Below are 9,634 nucleotides of genomic sequence, written 5' to 3' on the forward strand. Positions count from 1 at the left end.
TGCACAGTTTACAATTACTGTATATTTTATGTGTGGGGAAACACTGCTTTGGGGAAACAAAAAATATGTTAGTTGCAAACGAGACAAATATGAACCATCTCTGAGATTTAGAGGTAATGAGATACAGTGGTGTGAAAAAATATTTGCCCCCTTCCTGATTTCTTATTCTTTTGCATGTTTGTCACACAAAATGTTTCTGATCATCAAACACATTTAACTATTAGTCAAAGATAACACAAGTAAACACAAAATGCAGTTTTTAAATGATGGTTTTTATTATTTAGGGAGAAAAAAACTCCAAATCTACATGGCCCTGTGTGAAAAAGTGATTTCCCTCCTTGTGGTTTATCACACCTGAGTTCAATTTCTGTAGTCACCCCCAGGCCTGATTACTGCCACACCTGTTTCAATCAAGAAATCACTTAAATAGGAGCTACCTGACACAGAGAAGTAGACCAAAAGCACTTCAAAAGCTAGACATCATGCCAAGATCCAAAGAAATTCAGGAACAAATGAGAACAAAAGTAATTGAGATCTATCAGTCTGGTAAAGGTTATAAAGCCATTTCTTAAGCTTTGGGACTCCAGCGAATCACAGTAAGAGCCATTATCCACAAATGGTAAAAACATGGAACAGTGGTGAACCTTCCCAGGAGTGGCCGGCTGACCAAAATTACCCCAAGAGCGCAGAGACAACTCATCCGAGAGGCCACAAAGACCCAAGGACAACATCTAAAGAACTGCAGGCCTCACTTGCCTCAATTAAGGTCAGTTAATTGACTTAACAATTGAGTTCACGACTCCACCATAAGAAAGAGACTGGGCAAAAACGACCTGCATGGCAGATTTCCAAGGCGCAAACCACTTTTAAGCAAAAAGAACATGAAGGCTCGTCTCAATTTTGCTAAAAAACATCTCAGTGATTGCCAAGACTTTTGGGAAAATACCTTGTGGACCGACGAGACAAAAGTTGAACTTTTTGGAAGGTGCGTGTCCCGTTACATCTGGCGTAAAAGTAACACGGCATTTCAGAAAAAGAACATCATACCGACAGTAAAATATGGTGGTGGTAGTGTGATGGTCTGGGGTTGTTTTGCTGCTTCAGGACCTGGAAGGCTTGCTGTGATAGATGGAACCATGAATTCTACTGTCTACCAAAAAATCCTGAAGGAGAATGTCCGGCCATCTGTTCGTCAACTCAAGCTGAAGCGATCTTGGGTGCTGCAGCAGGACAATGACCCAAAACACACCAGCAAATCCACCTCTGAATGGCTGAAGAAAAACAAAATGAAGACTTTGGAGTGGCCTGGTCAACGTCCTGACCTGAATCCTATTGAGATGTTGTGGCATGACCTTAAAAAGGCGGTTCATGCTAGAAAACCCTCAAATAAAGCTAAATTACAACGATTTTGCAAAGATGAGTGGGCCAAAATTCCTCCAGAGCGCTGTAAAAGACTCATTGCAAGTTATCGCAAACGCTTGATTGCAGTTATTGCTGCTAAGGGTGGCCCAACCAGTTATTAGGTTCAGGGGGCAATTACTTTTTAACACAGGGCCATGTAGGTTTGGATTTTTTTTTCTCCCTAAATAATAAAAACCATCATTTAAAAACTGCATTTTGTGTTTACTTGTGTTATCTTTGACTAATAGTTAAATGTGTTTGATGATCAGAAACATTTTGTGTGACAAACATGCAAAAGAATAAGAAATCAGGAAGGGGGCAAATAGTTTTTCACACCACTGTGTCACAGTACGTCGGATTTCAGCCATAACATAGCTCCTCCGAAAGTAATCAAAGTTACTCCGGTTTCAGCTCCGCGCCGCCTCTTGTATTTTGCCGCCTCAGTCACAGCGCAAGCTCACCTGTTGCCGATTTGGATTAATCAGATCCGCTTATTTAAGACGCTGCAAGACACCCACCCGCTGCCAGATTATTGTGCCGTTCATGCCAATATTCCCGCGTTTGTTTTTGTCATTTGCTCACAATGTTTTTGATCCTGTTTTGTTATCGACCTCGTTCTTGCCTAGCGGTTTGGAATTACTGCTCGTTTTGGATTACCGGCTTTGACTTCCGCGTTGTGCACTGACCACATGTCTGCCTAGCGTTTTTGGATTTCTTGCATGTGTGGAGCTACTGCACGTCTGGGTTACAGACATCACTCCCAGAATCATCTGAAGCTCCTTCGCGCGTTCACAGAGACTGTAAGTTGCACACTATTTTTTGCTTTCTGCTCTTGGATCCTTCCTTTCACTTTTGCGGCTACACTCAGGACCATGACACACTGTATATTTGAGACACATTTGAGAAGATGCAGAAAACATCTAAATCTAATTCAAGTCTCAAAGATGGCTCATTTCTGTCTAGGAGACAAAGAAGAGATTAACATAAGATCTCGACATGAGAGGACGACAGCATTTTATGCAGCATTTTAAAACTTATTTTTTCAGTATATACCTAATAATTATCTTGTATGTTTTGCTTAAATAGTGGGGGTGCAGGAGGTTATTTTTTATCTGGACAATGTCATTAAAATCATGTCTTTTTTTTTCTTCTTTTTTCCTGTCAGAGACTATCATCGTTTACCAAAAAAAATTTTAATGTGAGAAGTACAAAGAACGCATTATCTGCTCCGAACACATCTCATGAAGAAATGGAGGAGCAAAATTACAAGTGCTTAGGTCATGGGAAGATATTAAGTTACCAAAATAATCTGAAAAAAGACCAGCATGTTCACACTGGAGAGAAGACATATCACTGCTCACAGTGTGGGAAGTGTTTTACTACTGCACGTAACCTACGACAACACCAGCGCATTCACACTCGAGAGAAGCAGTATTCCTGCTCACAGTGTGGGAGGAGTTTTGCTACTTGTAATCATCTTCGGAGACACCAGCGCATTCACACTGGAGAGAAGCCATATCACTGCTCACAGTGTGGGAAGAGCTTTAAAACTGCTAGTGAGGTACGAAGTCACCAACGCATTCACACTGGAGAGAAGCCATATCACTGCTCACACTGTGGGAAGAGCTTTAAAACTGCTAGTGAGGTACGAATACACCAGCGCATTCACACAGGAGAGAAGCCATATCCCTGCTCACAGTGCGGGCAAAGTTTTGCTACTTGTTATCATCTTAGGAGACACCAGCGCATTCACACTAGAGAGAAGCCATATCCCTGCTCACATTGTGGAAAGAGCTTTAAAACTGCTGGTGAGGTACGAATACACCAGCGCATACATACAGGGGAGAAGCCATATCCCTGCTCACAGTGCGAGAAGAGCTTCAAAAGTGCTAGTGAAGTACGAACACACCAGCGCATACACACAGGAGAGAAGCCGTATCCATGTTTACAGTGCGGAAAGAGTTTTGCTGCTTCTAATCATCTTCGGACACACCAGCGCATTCACACTGGAGAGAAGCCCTATTTCTGTTCACAGTGTGGGAATAGCTTTACATCTGCTGGTAGCCTCAGAACACACCAGCGCATTCACACAGGAGAAAAACCGTATCCATGTTTAGAATGCGGGAAGGGTTTTGCTAGGTCTAGTACTCTTCGGCAACACCAGCGCATTCACACAGGAGAGAAGCCCTATTTCTGTTCACAGTGTGGGAAGAGTTTTACCTCTGCTGGTGAAGTACGAACACACCAGCTCATTCACACTGGAGAAAAGCCGTATCACTGCTCACAGTGTGGGAAGTGTTTTACTTGTGCTGGTAACCTCCAAACACACCAGCGCATTCATACAGGAGAGAAGCCGTATCCATGTTTACAATGTGGGAAGAGTTTTGTTAATTCTAGTAATCTTCGGACGCACCAACGCATTCACACTGGAGAGAAGCCGTATTCATGTATACAATGCAGCAAAAGTTTTGCTTGTTCGAGTAATCTTCGGAGACACCAGAGCGTTCACAAAGGTTAGAAGCCGTATCCATGTTTACAGTGCGGGAAGAGTTTTGCTTCTTCTAAGTGTCTTCGAAGACACAAGTGCATTCACACAGAAGAGACGTCATAACACCATTACAAAGTGGTTATGTATTGCTGTCATGTTACGTGCGGCTGTAGTGCACGTATGTGCGCGTGCGTGCGTGGCTGCTGGTGCTGCTCTCTCTCTCCCTGCCTTTCTCTCTCTCTCGCTCTCCCTGCTGCAGGAGGTCCCGCCCTGATTGAGCGTGCTGTGACGTGCGACGGGATTGGCTGGCCGTTAAGAAACCCGTCTTTTTAAGCTGGCCAGTGAAACCCGGAAGCGCGCATTGTTGGGAGTTGGAGATGTGTGTTGTGTTGACTGTTGTATGCAAACTGTTGAGTCGCGCCGGTATTGTTGTGAGTTGTAAAGTGTTGGTTTTCTTTTGTTTCTATCTTTGTTTTGTTTTTGTTGTAAATATTGTAAATAGTTTTCTGTTTGGTTGTATATACTTTTTTTGTTGGAAGCAGTAGGGGTTGGGTGCCATTTCCTTTAAAACCCATTTTCTCCTGTTTTTTGTGTTAGTTAGGAAGTTAGGTTAGTTTATGTATTTTGTTTATAGTTTTTTTTTGTGGTAGGTTAGTTAGCTTGCGGGAGGAGATAGGGGGAGGTTTTTGTTTATTGTTTTGGCCTTGGCCCAACCCTAAAGCCAAGAGCTTCCTGTGTGTGTGTGTCTGTGTGTGTGGTGTGTAAAATAAAAGACCACACACCCTCTCTATCCTGTTGTGAAGGATTTCTTTTTTTTATTTATTTTCTTCTTTTGTTGCGGCCCTGAACCCTAGACAAAGGGGTCGTAACAGTCATGTCTAAATACACTGGTTAGACAAAAAATATATAAAATCAACATTAGAAAGTTTTAGAAGAACATCATCAATTTATTGGACTTCATTAAGCATGGAATAATCGAAGAGGTTTAAAATTCCTTCAACTGGACTAAGTAATCTTCAAATTATCATATCTTGGAAGGGGGTACTGTACCGTCAACTTTGTGAAAGAATTGTGTTCCGGGGGGGATCATGAATGGAGACCACTTGAACACAGGGAGAACTTGCATGGCAAAAAGTCAACAGTCAAAGTAAGACCATTTCTATACACGCACATACTGTGATAACACTGTGATGGTTTGGGACTAAACAGCTGTGTGTTTATAAAAAAAAAAACACTTGTTTGTGAGACTCCTTAAAAAAAGGGCTTGAATTTGGTAGGAAGGAACTGGACACATTGTGTGCAGAAATCAAAGCTTTTTTTTTTTTGGTGAGGCACTGTACATCAAGAGAGGGATGGGTGTTGGGCTATGGTGAGCTGAGTTTAATTCCATACCCAGTTCCCAAATACTGTGAGCTTCTTCAAAAAGCAAGTTATTTTGTCATAAATAACATTACAAAGTTACATTATCTCACTCACTCACTCATCTTCTATACCGCTTCATCCTGTATTCACGGTCGCTGGGATCTGGAGCCTATCCCAGGAGGCTTAGGGCACGAGGCAGGGTACACCCACATACTCATCTACACATTTCTGGCAATTTGGGAATGCCAATCAGCCTAACCTGCATATCTTTGGACTGGGGAGGAAACCGAAGTATCTGGAGAAAACCCACCAAGCACGGGGAGAACATGCAGACTCCATGCACACAGAGAGTGGAATCAAGCCTGGCCGGGAATTTAATCTGTTACTCACAGCCAGAAGACATCATTCATATTTCATTATAATCATGCAGGGCATTTGAAATTGCAGACTCTGCAACTCTGAAGCAAGTTTAAAGTGTGGTTTCTGGCTGGGTGTCATTTAATTGGATGTGATCACCTAAATCTTCAGAACAAAAACTGTCAATTCGGGGGCCCAGTGTATGTGGAGCGTAAAAGAAGAGGTTGCCAGGATTGTTTAAATAAAACATTTTCAATAATTCTGCCATTAAAAGCATGCTTAAATGCAGTTCAGCAAAGTTTTATGGTGATCGTCATTCTAAATGTAAAGAAATGAATTTCTTTTTAGAAATTCAGATTAATATGTTTTAAAAATTTGATTTTTTTTTTGCTGCAAATACATATTGGTTAATGTAAAAGAATTATTTTATTGTTTTAGGAGTTATTTCTACTCTCTTGCTCTCTTCCTCATAGATTCAGGATTCAAGGATTCAAGGAGCTTTATTGTCATACCAGCACACTTCCATGTTCTGGTACGAAATTAGGACCCAGGTCCCGTTTAAGCCACAGAGATAGCATAGTAGTATAAATATGAGGGTGTAAATATGTATATACATGAATATAAATAAGAGCAGTCAGAGATATCTTATGCAGGAAACCAAGAACACAAGATTTAATGTGTTAAATCTTCCCTGCTGTTATCTTCTTTTCTCCTCATGCATCTGTTCTCAAAGGTGCTAATGCTCCCACTCTCATCTTCTCATTCTCTATTTACATCTCTCTGTCTCAAGCCAACACCCCCTGATTTGTCTATGTACAGATACCTATTCAACTTACACTTTTTTGTGAATCAGAATCTTACCAGGACATTTATATGGGTTTATGTTCTTTGTAGTAACATATGTAAATGGCACAGATAATAAAAACCCTGTTTTTGCTGTTAATAAACAGAGACTGAAACTTTCTAGCAGACTGTATGTGTGTGTGTGTGTGTGCGTGTGTGGGAGTCTTTCCTGGTGTCAGAAAAGCTTATCGAAGCACAGTGGACAGACTGAGCAACTCGCTTTTTCAGCTACGCAACTTTTAAACTTTACAGTTTTAAATGTCAATTACCAGTCTTTTTCATTACTATGAATTTCAATCCTATTTCATGACGTATCAATTGACTCATGATTCAGGATTTATATTACATATTCTTGTTTAGTAAAGAATTCACAGACGTATGCCGCAAGATACATCTTCTGACAGGCTGTTAAATTAGAAACTACTTTCTGCCTCCATTAAAGAGACCCTTTTCCTTCAATACACAGATGGATGACTCCAACACACTGGTTAATTTAATTCAATTAAATTCAGTTTTCTTTGTATAGCAATTTATTTGTATAACAATTGTCATTGTCGCAAAGCAGTTTTACACAATCAAAAGAATAATTTAAGTTTGTATGGAATGTGAGTGTTCATGAATCAATATGGTCAGATAGTCCCTGGTGAGCAGGCCAAAAGCAACAGTGACAAGGAAAACCTCCCTGAGATGATAATAGGAAGAAACATTGAGAGGAACCAGACTCAACAGGGAACCCATCATCATTTGGGTGAAACAGGTAGCATGAATTAATCTGCATTAATACTGTGTGTTAGGTGGCAGCCAGTTCAGCTATAACAGTTTATGTTAATTGGTGTTAATATGGAGTCTAGGTAGTTATTGAAGACTCTGGTAGAATTGTAGGAAATTCTAGTCCTGACCTATCGAGCAACTGCAGCCAAGTGCTCAGAGAAACAGCTGTCAACACCAGTCCGGGCCAGAACTGTCTTCATGGTAGAGTAAAACCATCCCCAGACACCAGACGCATCCCAAAGAGACACACAGGGCATCCATGTGACGAGATCTCCAAACAGAAATGGGGCACCAGGATGGGTCAGACAGGTCCGGAGGGTGGAGGGAGTCTGGATCACTGGCAGCTCCGGAACATGTGTAGCTCGACAGAGAGAGGGAAAGAGAGAGGGGGGAGAGAAAACAGGAGAGGGGAGAGCAGAAGAGGAGAGGTAACAGTTAGGTATGGTTGCAGTCACATTGTGTATAATGTAATGTATATTTGTTGTAAAGTGCAAGCAAAGACTCTGGCGGGATTAACTATAACAGCATAACTAAAAGGGTGAGCCAGAAGGAAACACAGACATGAGGGCTCCCTGAGATGTAAAACAAACAATCACCTCACCGTCAACAAACCTGCGTGATCAATGAGAGTGAGGAAGACAGCATCTAAACATACCAGTTCACTGTAATACTCTACATCCATGAGTCCCCCAGATCTGCTCCTTTACTCAAGGCAAATCTATTTATAAAAATGCTTGTTTAAAAATATTTTAGCCTGGATTTAAGCACTGAGACTGTGTCTGAGTCCCGAACACTATTTGGAAGGCTATTCCATAACTTTGGGGTTTTGTAAGAAAAAGCTCAGCAGTAGTTTTCATAATACGCGGTACTGACAAGCAGCCTGCATCCTTTGATCGAAGTAGGCATGGCGGATCGTAAGACACTAGCAGTTCACTCAGATACTGTGGCGCGAGACTATTTAATTGTCTTAAATTTTATATGTCAAGAGTAGTATTTTAAAATCAATGGGAAATTTCACAGGGAGCCAATGAAGTGAAGATAAGATAGGTGTGATGTGCTTGTATCGTCTGGTTCTAGTGAGGACTCTTGCTGCTGCATTCTGGACTAGCTGAAGCTTGTTTATGCACCTAGTTGAACAACCAGACAGTGAAGCGTTACAATAGTCCAACCTAGAGGTGATAAAAGCATGAACTAGTTTTTTTGCATCGTTTTGGTAACTCTGGGAGATTACTGGTAAAACTCTGTGTGGTAGTTGATGTGAATGTATGTTTAATATGGTAGAGCGGTGACAAGATAGTGATCTGATATAACTTCAGACAGTGGAATTGTGAATAAATTTCTTATACTTAATCTGAAAAATATTATTAAATCTAAAGTGGGACTTGCTTTTTAAGTGGGTCCTACTACGCACTGATTTACTCCTACTGAGTCAAGTATGGACATAAATGCTGTTCTCAGAGGGTCTTCTGGATTCTCAAAATGAATATTAAAATCTCCAGCAATTAACCCTTAGTCTACAGTCTACAGTACTTAACAAAAAAAGGTCTCCACGTCACCGGACCTGAACCCAATCGAAATGGTTTGGGGTGAGCTGAGTGCTAAACACCTCTGGAAACTCCTCCAAGACTGTTGGAAACCATTTCAGGTGAAATGAAGCTCACCGAGAGAATGCAAAGAGTGTGCAAAGCAGTAATCAAAGCAAAGGGTGGCTATTTTTAAGAAACTAAAATATAAAACAGGTTTTCAGTTATTTCACCTTTTTTTGTTAAGTACATAACTCCACATGTGTTCATTCATAGTTTTGACGCCTTCAGTGAGAATCTACCAATGTAAATGGTCATGAAAATAAAGAAAACACATTGAATGAGTGAAGGTGTGTCCAAACTTTTGGCCTGTACTGTATGTTACTATAGAGAACTTCATTAAATGAATTTAATTTGTGTCTGTGTTTTTGTACGATAGACAGATTATCATTGTAAATAACTGCAACGCCTCCTCCTCTACCAGTTAGCAGAGGCTGGTGTATGTAGCTGTATCCAGGAGGACTAGTTTCATTTAGAGCTACATACTCAGCCTGTTTAATCCAGGTTTCAGTTAAACAGAGTATATCAAATTCCTGATCTGTGATAATTTCATTAACAATAACTGCTTTAGATGCCAGAGATCTAACATTTAAAATTCCTAGCTTCAGATCAGAGGTGCCGGCTGCGCATTCAGTGTGATCCGAGTTTGTGGTATCTATGTTAATTAAATTACTAAAACAGACTTTCTGAGGCTTTCTACATTTTTGCTTAGCTCAGGGAACAGATACAGTCTCAATATGATGAACCCTGAGTGACGACTCTATGCAGCTAGCAGACGGTTGGTTTAGCCTGTCTGTCTGCTCCCTGGCCTGGGCTCTGGATTGTCACA

At 41.0% G+C, this 9,634-nt stretch overlaps 1 protein-coding gene across 1 annotated transcript; it reads left to right on the plus strand.

Moving 5' to 3' along the window:
- Nucleotides 1-1,724: 1,724 nt before the first annotated feature.
- LOC128534546 (zinc finger protein 271-like) lies at nucleotides 1,725-4,941 on the plus strand. Its single transcript, XM_053509015.1, has one exon. The coding sequence runs from the start codon at nucleotides 2,651-2,653 to the stop codon at nucleotides 3,917-3,919; it is 1,269 nt and encodes a 422-aa protein (XP_053364990.1). The 5' UTR covers nucleotides 1,725-2,650; the 3' UTR covers nucleotides 3,920-4,941.
- The last annotated feature ends 4,693 nt before the right edge of the window (nucleotides 4,942-9,634 follow it).

This window comes from Clarias gariepinus, chromosome 12 (assembly GCF_024256425.1).
Source record: "Clarias gariepinus isolate MV-2021 ecotype Netherlands chromosome 12, CGAR_prim_01v2, whole genome shotgun sequence".
Classification (NCBI taxonomy): Eukaryota; Metazoa; Chordata; class Actinopteri; order Siluriformes; family Clariidae; genus Clarias; species Clarias gariepinus.